The sequence below is a fragment of the Chlamydotis macqueenii genome, chromosome W, assembly GCF_036417535.1.
Source record: "Chlamydotis macqueenii isolate bChlMac1 chromosome W, bChlMac1.mat, whole genome shotgun sequence".
In the NCBI taxonomy this organism is placed as follows: Eukaryota; Metazoa; Chordata; class Aves; order Otidiformes; family Otididae; genus Chlamydotis; species Chlamydotis macqueenii.
Window position 1 is genome coordinate 49,472,727 of NC_141592.1, and position 14,648 is coordinate 49,487,374.

Consider the following 14,648-nt stretch of genomic DNA (forward strand, 5'->3'; position numbering starts at 1 on the left):
ATTGATTGTGAATTTTGATCAATTAAAAAAATTAATCCAAACACTATTACAAGATTTTGCTCTTATCTGTTTTTCTACTAGCTTCCAGTTTGTTTTATTTTATTGTGACCAATAGTACTTTTACACTCTAGTAGCTACTTTGGCAGTCAAAAAAACCCTCAAATCAAATACTTATATGGCCATCAGTTAAAAGTAAATTGTTTTTCAGTTAATTCAATCAATTGTTGAAAAAACAAATTTCTGACAGACCTTTCCTGTCAGAGAAACTCAAAGGTATTCATGCTAATTTTGCAACTTCCACTGGGACAAATCATTCCTTCTTACTGTACTTAAACAAATGCACAATGTTGCGGGAGACAGCTACCATGATCTTATGACTTCTGAGACATTGTTCAGCTAAGAAAACCCAGCTGAATATTTGATCAACACACACAATCATAAGTATGTTTACTGAATTCAGCTGCAGTGTGATTTCTCTGGTATGCTGCTAGAATGAATTCAAGTCTGGTCTGATCTGATTGGCAAAGGAGCATTCAGAAATTGAAATATCACCGGTAACGAAAAAGAGGAGGTTTTTTGTTTGTTTAAATTCCTATTGGCATCAAGTAACAAAAATTTTTAACATGTAAGTTTATAATTAATAAGTTACAATTCTGCATCTTCCAGTAGTATTGCCAATAAAAAAAGAAAAGCTACCTGTGAATTCAAATTTCCAACATAAACTGTTCTTCTGATTTCATCAATTTTGGATGGGTCCACGTTCCCCATAATTGGTGGCTGTGGTATTTCTCCCAGTGCCGTAATGTTAGGGTCCAATGCTGCTGCTGGTATAGCCCCCAAAGTGCCAAGTGAAACACTGAGCTGGAAAACACAAAAATAAAATATGCTTTGCAATCAAGCACTGGTAGGAGATACTTCACTTGTTAATACTTGCCTGCCTTGTGCATTTCCATAAAAATAAATATCATTAATATAGGCAAGACTTTAAACTGTAAGGTCCCAGCTAAGTACTGTATTGGGATTATGTGGCAAGGTTTTAGTAGCAGAGGAAGGAGCTACAGGGGTGACTTCTGTGAGAAGATACCAGAAGCTGTCCCCATGCGGGATGGGGCCAGTTCCATTCGGCTCCAAGACAGACCCATCGCTGGCCAAAGCTGAGCCCATCAGCGACAGTGGTAGCACCTCTGTAATAACATATTTAAGAAGGGGGAAAAAACTGCTGCACAACAACAGCTAGAAGAGAGAGGAGTGAGAATATGTGAGAGGAACAACTCTGCAGACACCAAGGTCAGTGAAGGAGGGGGAGGAGGTGCTCCAGGTGCCAGAGCAGAGATTCCTCTACAGCCCACAGTGAAGCAGATTGTCCCCCTGCAGCCCATGGAGAACCCTACACCAGAGCAGGTGGATGTGCCCTGAAGGAAGCTGTGACCCTGTGGACAGCTCGCACTGAAGCAGGCTCCTGGCAGAACCTGTAGCCCTGTGGAGAGAGGAGCCCACGCTGAAGCAGGTTCCTGGCAGGACTTGTGACCCCATGGGGGAACCCATGCTGGAGCAGTCTGTTCCTGAAGGACCGCACCCCATGGAAAGGGCTCACACTGGAGAAGTTTGTGAAGAACTGCAGCCCGTGGGAAGGACCCACGTTGGAGAAGTTTGTGGAGGACTGTCTCCTGTGGGAGGAACCCCATGCTGGAGCAGGGCAAGAGTGTGAGGAAGAAGGAGCAGCAGAGACAACATGTGATATACTGACTGCAATCCCCATTCCCCATGCCCCTGTACCGCTCAGGGGGAGGAGGTAGAGAAGTCAGGAGTGAAGTTGAGCTCGGGAAGAAGGGAGGGATGAGAGGAAAGTGTTTTTAGATTTGTTTTTATTTCTCATTACCCTACTCTCATTTGATTGGCAATAAATTAAACTAATTTCCCTAAGTCAAGCCTGTTTTTTCCATGACTGTAATCGCTGAGTGGTCTCCCTGACCTTATCTCAACCCACGATGCTTTCATCATATTTTTCTCTCCCTTGTCCAGTTGAGAAGGGGGAATGATAAAGCAGGTTGGTGGGCACCTGGTGGCCAGCCAAGGTCAACCCACCACAAGTACTTTTCTTAAAAAATAAAGATCTACCCATAAATAACCTTCTATAGTTAAGATTTTCTGTGTGATATCAGTTACGATCTTATCAAAGAGATGTGGCCAGGGATGCAGTATATCAATCAGAAAATATACAGGCTTGAACTTCTAATACTTATAGTCAATCAAATTGAGTAAGATGCCTTCAAACACTACTAATGTTCCTATTTTTTTGCCACAAGTATTATAAATGGATGAGGAATTGCTGAGGCCTTGCCAGTAAGGGAAGAAAGGAATTTGCAGTACCCAGGGCCAATTTGTTCCATAACAGACATCAGTCCATCAAAGGGAAGGATAAGGTACCTTTTGGACAAATATATAATGTAAGGCAAGATTAATTACAGTTGAAATGCAAAGGATATTAAGTTTAAGATCTTTCTCTACAAACAGTCACTTACTAGAGAACGAGGGCAATACAACTCTCATTTTTAGAACTGAGAAATGAAATCTCTCCTGGGGAATGTTATAAAAAAGTCACTTAAAAATCACTACTAAATTGGTCTGCTGAGTTCCTGGTTTTAATTTTATTTTCTCCACCCAAAAAAAGCAACTGCCTTTCCAGCAAACAAAGTTTCTAATAAGTGTTAGAAATTCTCAACAAGCCACTAATATTTTTATTTTTTTTAAGTGTTGTAGTTCAGTCCCGATCGGGACCAGACTACGCAGTCTCTCTCTCACTCCCCTCACCCTCCAAGAGAACAGGGGGAGATGATATAAGAAAAATGGCTCGAGGTTTGAGATAAGGACAGGGAGAAAATCCTTAAAGTTACCATTACGGGCAAAACAGACTCGACTTGGGGAAAACTATTCATTTATTACTACAAACAGCAGGATAATGAGACAGAGAACAAGATAACCTTCCCCCACCCCTCCCTCTTCCCAGCCTTAACATTATCTCTACCACCTTCCCCGCCTCCCTGAGCGGGACAGGGGGGAAGAGGGAATGGGGGTTGCGGTCAGCTCATCACACGTTGTTTTACGCCGCTGCTTCATGGTCGGGGAAGAACTCCTCACATTCCTCCCCTGCTCCATTGTGGGGTCCCACCCATACACCACAGTCCTTCGTGGAACTGCTCCGGCGTGGGTCATCTCTTCCACGGGGTGCAGTCCCTCCAGAACAGCTGCCCCAGCGTGCCCTCCATGGGCCACAGCCTCCTTCAGGCCTCCACCTGCTCCGGCGTGGGGTCCTCCACAGGCTTCAGGTGGATCTCTGCTCCTCCGTGGACCTCCATGGGCTGCAGGGGGACAACCCGCTCCACCATGGTCTTCACCACGAGTTGCAGAGGAATCTTGGCCAGGAGCCGCGTTACTCCTCCCCCTCCTTCTTCACTGACCTTGGCGTCTGCAGCCGTTCCTCACAACAGGCAGGCAGACGCCTCTCAGGATCCTTTTTACATCTTATTCACTTCTCATCTCCTCTCCACTTCTTGTGGCTGGACTGGGCCGAGTTGGACCCAGTCGACTGCCCGGCGGGAGGCCAGAGGGTGAGGCCTGCAAGGCCCACAAGGCTCGCGCCTCCCCCTCTCTGCCCCCACTCAGCTCCTTCACATCTTCTCCTCCATTTTTTTTTTCTGTTTTTCCCTTCTTAAATACGTTATCATAGAGGCGTTATCACGGGACATTCTGCTACCAATCGGCTCGGCCTTGGCCAGCAGCAGGTCTGCCCTAGGCCCAGCAGAGTCCACTGAACAAAGGGGAGCAACTTCTAGCAGTTTCCTACAGAAGCTACCACCTTAGGCCCCTCCCTTACTAAACAAAACCAGAACATAAAGTAACAAGAGAAAACTACTCTGTCTTTACCTGAAATCAGTCTGTTATTATTGAACAGTGTTATATAGTTTGACTACTTCTTTGATATACTAAAATTAACAGATAATTTATTAAATATGTATATAAAACCAAAGTTAATTTACCTTAGAAGGTCAGTTTAGCAACAAATGTCTCTAAACATCACTATTATATCAGTTCTGTTTAAGATCTTTATCAATGATCTGGATGAGGGGATTGAGTGCTCCCTCAGTAAGTTTGCAGACGACACCAAACTGGGCAGGAGTGTTGATCTGCTCGAGGGTAGGAAGGCTCTGCAGAGGGATCTGGACAGGCTGGATCGATGGGCCGAGGTGAACTGTATGAGGTTCAACAAGGCCAAGTCCCAGGTCCTGCACCTGGGTCACAACAACCCCATGCAATGCTACAAACTTGGGGAAGAGTGGCTGGAAAGCTGCCCGACAGAAAGGGACCTGGGGGCATTGGTGGACAGTCGGCTGAACATGAGCCAGCAGTGTGCCCACGTGGCCAGGGAGGCCAACAGCATCCCGGCTTGTATCAGGAACAGTGTGAGGTAGCAGGAGTAGGGAAGTGATTGTCCCCCCGTACTCAGCACTGGTGTGACCACACCTCGAATACTGTGTTCAGCTTTGGGCCCCTCAGTACAAGAAGGATGCTGAGGTGCTGGATTGTGTCCAAAGAAGAGCAACGAAGCTGGTGAGGGGTCTAGAGCACAAGTTCTATGAGCAGTGGCTGAAGGAACTGGGGTTGTTTATTCTGGAGGCTGATGGAAGACTTATGGCTCACTACAACTACTTGAAAGGAGGTTGTAGCAAGGTGGGTGTCGGTCTCTTTTCCGAATGTCGGAGTTTAGCTCCACTCAGGACTAAACTATGCAGTCTCTCGCTCACTCCTCCCACTCTCAGAGAGAATAGGGAGAGATAATATAAGAAAAAAAAAAAAAGGCTCGAGGTTTGAGACAAGGACAGGGAGAGGTCCTTAAAGTTACCGTTACAGGCAAAACAGACTCGACTTGGGGAAAACTACTAGTTTGTTACTAAAATCAAAGCAGGATAATGAGACAGAGAACAAGATAACTTCCCCCCACCCCTCCCTCTTCCCAGGCTTAACATTATATCTACCTCTTTCCCCCTGACAAGCAGCACAGGAGGGAAGAAGGAATGGGGGTTATGGTCAGTTCATCACTTGTCGCTTTACGCCGCTCCTTCCTCCTCAGGGGAAGAACTCACATTCCTCCCCTGCTCCAGCGTGGGGTCCCACCCATGGGCTACAGTCCTTTGTGAAACTGTTCCTGTTGGATACCTGGAGTACCAGGGGCACTTAGTGAACAATCCAGACCGAATGGAATTGTTATGTTTGTGAGCAGCAGGCCTCAAGGACATCACTGAAGCTGCTTGTGAGAAAGTAATGAAGCTGCCTGTAAGAAAAATACTGAAGCCACCTGTGAGAAAATAATGAGGCCGTCTGTGAGAAAGTAATGAAGCTCCCTGTGAGAAAGTAAACGAAGCAACCTTGAGAAGAAGGAAAACAGCTGGCATACGTGACTGGGGGCTGAACGTGATACAGGGTGCAGGTGGAGAGAGCCGTGCGCGTGAACATAGAGACTTAACGAATCATATTTTAGCTAGGAGCGCGTGCATGATATAGTTAACCAATTAGTAGAGAGCTTGCGCATGATACGGAATTAGAAGGGCTATATTAACCGGGATGTATCAACAATAAATTGGCATTTGCTTGATCATATTGGTCGTCAGCAGTGTCCGTTACTTCCGCGTCAACAGGTGGCGCCCGAACAGGGACCCTCAGATCGGCGTTGGACATCCCGATGGAACCGAAATAGGAAAAGAAGAGGGGGCAGAAGCCGGTCGAAGGCGAGTGCTGCCCCGGCACTCGGGAAGTCGCTATAGCGCAAAAAGGTACAAAAGGTACGGAGGGAATCTTGTCTTGGCCAGGCGAGCGGCCGGGGAGGAGATGGGGTCCACACTGACCAAAGAGGAGTCAGCAGTGGTTAAGCTCCTCCAACATATGCTCTCTATGAGAGGACTGAGTTATGACTCGGCCGTCCTAGAAGCTTTGCTGCAGTGGGCAAAGAAAAGGGAATTAATTCCCACAGTTGATGATGCTTTTGAACTCCCGACATGGGAAAAGATAGGAAAAGAGCTGTGGGATGAAATAAGTAAAGGATCAAAGGAGGCGAGCAAACTCTCCACCGTGTGGAGGCTAATTAATGAAACATTGATAAGCATGAAAGCCGAACGTTCAGTTGCCGCATCTGCTTTTGCGGCCTTAACTGCAGCCGGAGGGTCCACCTCCGCTACTAGCATGCTGTTCTCGGGTTTAACGAGCCCTGCCGCCGCCCCGGCTCTTGCTGAGGGTGGGGGGGTTCGAGCCCCAGCAAGGACTCCAGGAAATGCTGCCACAGCCCCTATAACTATAGATATGTGGGCACCAGAGGAAAAAACTGCCAAAGGCTTTTCACCACCATCAGCTGTACCACCGCCAGGCACCCCGCCATGCTGCGCCAGTGCAGGCTCAGAGTCACGAGCCTTTTCGCCGGCACCAACAGCTCCGGTTTATCCCCCGTTACCACCTTCTTCCCTGCCACCACGGCATGAGGAAGAGGGGGATGAACATTCATCCGGCTTGAAGGATGCACAGCTGCAAGAGACGCTAAAAAGGCTGGAAGCCCTAGAGGTTCGCCTAGAAGCATCGCTGGGAAACTTGTCAACTCCTTCACCTGTGCCACATCGAGACCTGTCAGCATCCAACCTATTCGTTCCGAACGGAGCATCGGGTGAGATCAGTCTTTTTGCACCTTTGCAAGGGACGCCGGCGGGAGGGGCCGGGGTTTTGAATCCGATAGTGCAGTGGAAAGAGGTGATTCGAGGTGCTTTGATAGAAGGAGAGCCTTTGCCCATGGCATTTCCAGTTGTGACCAATAATACCGGGAAAAGTGTGTGGCAAGCATTAGACTGGAAAATATTGAAGGAAGCTAAAAGTGCAGTTACTCAGTATGGGCTAAAATCATCATATACTCAATCTGTGTTGCAGCATATTTTTTTGTCACAGTTGTTAACTCCTTATGATATTAGAATGATTGTCCCGATGCTTTTGCTACCGTCGCAGCAGCTGCAGTTCTTTCAGTACTGGCAGGCTGCTTGTGATAGGGCAGCTGCATCGCCTCGACAACAGGGTGATCCATTATTTGGGGTGCAAACTCAAATGCTGATGGGAGCGGGACCCTACACACGATCTGATTGGCAAGTGCAATTTGCTACCGAAGTGTTACAACTGGGCCAAGATTTGGCTTATAGAGCGCTTGCTAGGGTGCACGATGAAAAGTCCGGACCTGCCTTTACGTCAGTAAGGCAAGGTCCCACAGAACCATATGGGAAATTTATTGATCGGTTGCACACCGCAATTATGGCTCACCCTGATTTGGATGATGACATGAAAGCAAAGTTCTTAGATATGCTTGCCTTTAATAATGCTAATGATAAAAAAAAAAAAAAAAAAACCCAAAAAACTAAAAGAGCCCTTAGTGTGCTGCCAAAAGGATCTAGTACAGGGCAACTGCTGGAAGCTGCCGAGTGAATGTTAGAACAAGAAAAGGCTACAGTCATGGCTGCTGCTGTAGGTGCAGCAGTTAAACCGTTGATATCAATAAAGCAGTGCGTGATTAACTGTCTGTAACCCCCATTCCCTCTTCCCGCCCCCCATCCCTGTCCCGCTCAGGGGGCAGGGGAGGGAGGTGGAGATGGTGTTAAGCCCGGGAAGAGGGAGGGGTGGGGGGAGGTTGTCTTGTTCCTTTTTTCATTATCCTACTTTGGTTTTAGTGATGGTCTGTTTTGCTTGTAGCAGTGGCTTTAAGGATCCCTCCCTATTCTTGTCTTAAACCTCGGGTTTTAGTTTTCTTTCCTCCTATATGCCCGGGGCCACAGCCGCCGCCAGGCGCTCCCACCCCCGCGCCCCTGACATGGTTAACAGACACTCCTGTTTGAGTTGAGCTTTGTATAAGCGGAAGGACCGTTCCCTCTTATAACATGGGGGAAGGGATACGCTCATGTCTTTACAGGAGCAGTAAACAAGTGGATCCCTGTCTGTATCATCTGCGGGTATTTCAGAACATGTTTGGTTGACCTGCCAGATACCGGTAGGACGGCAACTCTGTGTAAAACAGCAGCAACCACGAGTGCTGAGTGCTAAAACTACAAAAGATGGAACTTTTTGGGATCAGAAAAGATGGAGTTCTGTCTATTTTCTTTTTTTTTTAACTATTCAAGAGCTAATGTTTCTAGAGGGGTAATGATTGTAAATGCTTTAAGATCTATACATTGCAATGACACAGCATGACGTAATCATGCGAGCACATATCAAAATCCAGACAGCATGAAAGACCTAAACGAAGCATACATAGCATTGAATCTGGTTGCCAAGATAATACAGAGTTTTGGAAACTAAGTAAAATTACTGCTGCTTCAGTCTTTACACCTGGGGTGGCAAGTGCCTAGGTGTTAACTACGCTAAATAAATTGGACTGTTGGCTTGCTAAGCAAATAAATACAACTGCATCAGCACTATTAACGCTGTTAACTGATGTAGGTTCTATATACTATGCTACTTTACAAAACAGAACCGCTGTTAGCCCGCAGAGCACATATTTTGACAGGCCTTGTTGCATGCACTGGCCACGCATGCAGCAACACCTAGTCAGTACTCTTTCACTGAATCTGCTGAGGGTATAAACAGAGGTGGCTCGGAGCGAAGGGGAGAGGACGGACCCAGAGCACACTTTATTTACAACAGGGGACGCCCTGAAGGTGCTGCGCCTGCCTCCCTTCTCTGCTCTGACCCGGCTGATAAACATCCTCTTGCTCAGCGGTGTCTTTCGCATAGTTGGGTTAGTAACAGAATAGATCAGCAATAGCTTTTTTTTTATTATTAGCACAAAATCATGATTGTCAGGATTTTGATGGGCTTTGCTGCATGAATCCGTCTGATCATTCGGAATCTATTCACAAAGTATTCAAAACTTGCAAAAAGGAGTACAAAAACAGCAACAAAGTGATGGTTTTGATATATTCACAAATCTTTTGGTGACTTGATATAAGCTTGTTACTAATAGCTGTAGGATGCTTATTCATTCCTTTTATATATGTATTTTGATCTATATTCTGTGTCTTAAAATGTGTGCAGACTTTAATAGATAAAGCGTTGAAACAAGCCTCTTCTCATAAACAAACAAGGGGGAGATGTGGTATTTCGCTGAGCCAGTATGGTATCAGTGAAAGCACACCGACCTTGGGGGAGGAATGCAATCATGCTCTCAGGAAGAAAGCCATGGAATGAGAAGGGAAGCTTTAAGATCCAAAACACTGTTAGCAGAATTTATGGCTTGTTTCAACAGAGGCCTGCAGAAAACTAGTCATTGCTCTTATAGATAAGAAAGTTACTGGAGTTGTTATATCTATAATAGTAGAAAAATGTTATAGTAGAAAATTACTAGAAGGTAGTGAAACTTAGCTTTGCTTCATAATAATGAATATGTATAACGTGTGATCAGTAATTTTATTAACTAAGCTTGTGTGTGGCATAATTGGGTGGTTGCTGTCCTTGGTTAAAATCGGAATTGTGATACTAGGCATCATACTAGGCATAATCATTAACATACCATGCTTGCAAAAAATGATTAACAACTTAATACATCTGGCTCAAAAAAAAAAACCCAAAAAAACCAAAAAAAAACAAAAAAAAACCCAAAAAACAAAACAAAAACAAACAAACAAAAAAAAAAAAAAAAACAAAAAACCAAAACCCAAACAACCATGAACCTAGTTGATATTGTAGTAAAATAAGGTCAGGAGTACCAAAAAGGGCCATAGGAGGACCATGTTATTTTGGAAAATTGATAGTGTTTGCTCCACCTATGAGAACATTACGGTATCATACTCGAGCAAGAAGATCGCTAAAAGTATTGACTCCCCATTGTGACGGCAATTTAACCCTGTTGGGGACAGCTGAGCGGATAGCATTATCTTTATTTGTTCCTTGGGCAGCAACTGCAAAAACTTTAGCTAACTTAAATAAATTAGCTTGTTGGGCACAAAAGCAAATGAATTTAACCTCTAGCATGTTATCAGGATTATTAGAAGACATGGATAGCATGCGTCATGATATTTTTGCAGAATCTAGCAGCCATTGATTTTTTGTTATTAGCGCATGGACATGGATGTGAAGATTTTGAAGGTATGTGCTGCATGAATGTTTCTGATCACTCTAAGTCGATACGCTATCAGTTGGCAGAGTTATGATGCAACATGCATGCAATCCAAGTGGAAAGCAGGTTAACAGACTGGTTGAAATCCTTGTGGGTCACAGGCTGGCTAAAAGATTTGATATTTTATGGGTTGGTATTATTGAGGGGTTTGCTGTTGACACTGATGATTTTGGGGTGTATTTTAAAATGCTTTGTGAAAGCTATGGAATGTATGATGAAAGTGGGTCTGGATTGTTCAAAACAAAAAGGGGGATTTGTTGGATACCTGGAGTACCAGGGGCACTTAGTGAACAATCCAGACCGAATGGAATTGTTATGTTTGTGAGCAGCAGGCCTCAAGGACATCACTGAAGCCTCTTCTGAGAAAGTACTGAAGCTGCCTGTAAGAAAAATACTGAAGCCACCTGTGAGAAAATAATGAGGCTGCCTGTGAGAAAGTAATGAAGCTTCCTGTGAGAAAGTAAATGAAGCAACCTTGAGAAGAAGGAAAACAGCTGGCATACATTACTGGGGGCTGAACGTGAAGCAGGGTGCAGGTGGAGAGAGCCGTGCGCGTGAACATAGAGACTTAACGAATCATATTTTAGCTAGGAGCGCGTGCATGATATAGTTAACCAATTAGTAGAGAGCTTGCGCATGATACGGAATTAGAAGGGCTATATTAACCGGGATGTATCAACAATAAATTGGCATTTGCTTGATCATATTGGTCGTCAGCAGTGTCCGTTACTTCCGCGTCAACATGTTCCAGCATGGGTCGTTTTCCCACGGGGTGCAGTCCCTCAGGAATGGCTGCCCCAGCGCAGGCCCTCCACAGGCCGCAGCCTCCTTCAGGCATCCACCTACCCCAGCATGGGGTCCTCCACAGGCTGCAGGTGGATCTCTGCTCCTCTGTGGACCTCCATGGGCTGCAGGGGGACAACCTGCTTCACCATGGTCATCACCACAGGCTGCAGGGGAATCTTGGCCAGGGGCAGCATTACTCCTCCCCCTCCTTCTTCACTGACCTTGGCATCTGCAGCCGTTACTCTCACAAGAAAAATTCTTCACAACAGGCAGGCAGACACCTCTCAGGTTCTCTTCACATCTCCTCTCTACTTCTTGCAGCTGGGCCGGGCCGAGTTGGGCCCAGGCGGCCTCCTGGCGGGAGGCCAGAGGGTGAGGCTTGCAAGGCCCACAAGGCTCGCGCCTCCCCCTCTCTGCCCCCACTTCAGCTTCTTCACATCACGTTTGGTTTTTTTTTTTGTTTTTTTTGTTTGTTTGTTTTTAATTTTTTCCCCTTCTTATATGTTATCGCAGAGGCATTATCAGGGAACATTCTGCTACCAATTGGCTCGGCCCTGGCCAGCAGCGGGTCCGCCCTAGGCCCGGCCAAGTCCACTGGACAAGGGGGAAACAACTTCTAGTAGCTTATTATAGAAGCTGCCACCGTAGCCCCCTCTCACTAAACAAAACCTACACACCCAAGTACCAAGTGATAGGACAAGAGGAAACTATCTCAAGTTGTGCCAGGGTAGGTTTAGATTGGATATTAGGAAAAATTTCTTCACTGAAAAGGTTATTAAGCATTGGAACTGGCTGCCCAGGGAAGTGGTTGAGTTACGATCCCTGGAGGTATTTAAAAGATGTGTAGTTGTGGTGCTTAGGGACATGGTTTAGTGGTGGTCTTGGCAGTGTTAGGTTAACAGTTGGTGACTGGTGACTTTGGTCCCACTGTTTCATTATATACGTTGTACACTCTAAAACAGCTGTTGGAGCACAAGCTGCAAAAAGGATGCTGACCTCTGTGCAGGATTTTTAAATAGTGCAGAAAAAATCAAACTTGGTTAAAGTAATGTTTTTATGGAAGGAAGGAAAGAAGGAAGATGCTAAATACATTCATTTATTTTAGGATGCTGATCAGCATCAGCTAAGAATATGAGAGTAGGAATAATATTTCTGGTAATAGAGACAGATGAGGAATCATTTAAGGACAGATAGGTTTGGGAATCTGCAGGACACCCTTAACATGAGTCAAAAATCCAGGATGGTACCAGTAACAACATCAATACACACACTGCTGCAATATGTTTGGAAGACTGAGGACTTTCATCTTCAAATAACATGGGGTTAGTGACATTAAGCCAAATTTTTTTTGAAGTAGGATTTACTATTTCCAGAATTCTCCCTGAATAGGGCACAGCAGCCTGCTGATATCAAGAAAGGCTTACAGAGGCAAAAGGGAACTGAGCAGAAGCAGCAGCAGCCAGCTCCGATACTTTTTGCAGTGAAAGCATTGTTAAGCTAACAGTAAAAAAACCCCTGTAATAGAGATATCAAGTAAAAGCGCCCTAATGCAGCATTTTCACATTCCCAAGAATTGTGTCAATTTAACTATTAAGTTTTTAGGAGGTGGATAGCATTGCTGGATCAAATTAATTTGTCTAGGGAAAGGACAACAATTAAAATGGACACAACCAAACCCAGTATTTACCCACTATTTTGCAAAACAAGAATCTGAAAGAAACACCCAGGAAAGGTAGTGTATGGACATCTTGTGATCTACCCTCAAAAGAAGCACCCACAGCTAAATCCTCACTAATTTAGCATATAAGAGGACAACATCCACAGATCAGATAGTTCTTGTTCTCAGAACATAGAAAGGCTACTGAGTATAGAGGAAAACCAGAAATCAAACAGGGACTGAATTTTACTTACTGTAGTCAAAGGGGTTGGTGTAGGTATAGGAAGCAACCCTGCACCAGGCATCAGGCTTGTCATAGTAGGAGCAGGCGCCAATAGAGAAATGGCTTTGGCTTCATCTGGGATTTTACCTGAAGAAGCAAATGAAAGCATTACACAGAGTTGGAACACTACACAGATGTTACTCTTTCTATGATTTTACAATTACCCTTGCATTTTAAAAAAGTAATAAATAAGAATGAATCTATCTACCAAATCCTTACAAAGAAACAAATACAAACTTAAGTATTTCCTTTTACCCTGCTGTACTAGGAAAAACAAAAGTGAGCAAAACTTCAAAGACTAGTAATCTCATTAATGGATTATTATTTTAAAAACTGAATAATGTACACAATTATTTAACACTTTGAGCTATGGGTCACCTGTACTGGAAACTTAATGTTCATGAACCAAACGATATCAAGCATGGACGCTTTCCCAGGGCGGTGTTTTCACGGTGATCGAAAGTTGTTTAACACATGACAACCGTTCGTGTTGGCTGCATCACTAATAGCACACAGAACATCAGATACAGAAAAGAAGAACATTTTTTAAAGTTTAATCCCCAGAAATGGTAAATAACCAAATCAGTAAAAAAAAGGAAAAAAAAAAAAACCAACCCCTGAAGTATATGCTAACTGAAATTAGTGTGTTTTTCCCCCTCTGGTGTTACCTATTTTTGATATAAAAATAAATAAAAATAAAATAAAAACTACTGTGACTCCACACAAGACATACTACAAATGAAGTTGGGAGTGGAGGAGGGGAGGGCAGAAAAATTCAGATTTGTACTGTCTTACATTCTAGGTCACCTCAGTTTATCTGAAACTTTGACAAAATAGCTTTAAATTTACTGAGATTGAAGAAAATCATAACTGATCAGCTAAGCAAGCTATTTTTTCCTAAAATATGTATTTCCTACTATTTCAACCATATTATATTCCCCATCATGCTAAAAGTTTAAGTAATATCTAATCTGAACTAAACACAGATTACATTCTAAGTTAGTTACAATTAGACCGCTAAATGAACCACAAAATAATATTTAAAAAAAACAAAAGATGCAATAGCTAATTACATATACAATTAAATGTATGTATTAAATCTGAAATATAAAGAGATTTAAACTGGTACAAACTTAAACACTGAACTGAAAAACTACAGAAAGGAAGTTCTAATTATACTAGATATCTATGATCTATTCAAAATTACTGGTGCAACTGTATATATGCTATTCAACTAAGCCCTCTGGTATTACCCCATGCACTTTATTTATATAAATGCTTTTATTTAAACATTGTTTTAAAAGTCAAGGTATATAAAAATACTGTGCCAGTGGCTTTTACTGCTTTGGTTCAAACTGTATATGTTTATTTAAAAAGTAATATATAAATAATGTTATCAAAAAGCAAAATATGATATAAGTTTCAAAACACTGTGCCATTTTAGCTATACGAGTTCCAATAAACCCCACAGGAATCATACTACTTTAAAAAAATAAAAAGACAAGGGTTGAAAATCTGTTCTACAGATCTGCAGCAAGGACTGGGTTACAGTTGGATATGACCAAAGGACAAAACAAATCTAAATGAAAATTAATTTATATGTAGCATGGGTGCAATAGAAAAGATAAAATAACAGTATTCTTTTTTTTTCTCATGTCTCCTATTTAGATTTATTTTATTTAAGTTTTAAGGCACCTTCCTCCTTAACATGTAACAAACCACTTGATTTTACT

General features: G+C 43.6%; 1 protein-coding gene across 1 annotated transcript in view; it reads right to left on the bottom strand.

Annotated features, from left to right (window-relative positions):
• The window catches only part of LOC147596781 (uncharacterized), a 71,229-nt gene that overhangs the window by 32,005 nt on the left and 24,576 nt on the right, over positions 1-14,648 (bottom strand). Inside the window, exons 3-4 of the mRNA XM_086769534.1 lie at positions 12,887-13,002; positions 697-861 (exon numbers count right to left, since the gene is read on the bottom strand). Coding sequence (XP_086625660.1) covers positions 697-861; positions 12,887-13,002 — 281 coding nt within the window. The remainder of the gene's footprint in view (positions 1-696; positions 862-12,886; positions 13,003-14,648) is intronic.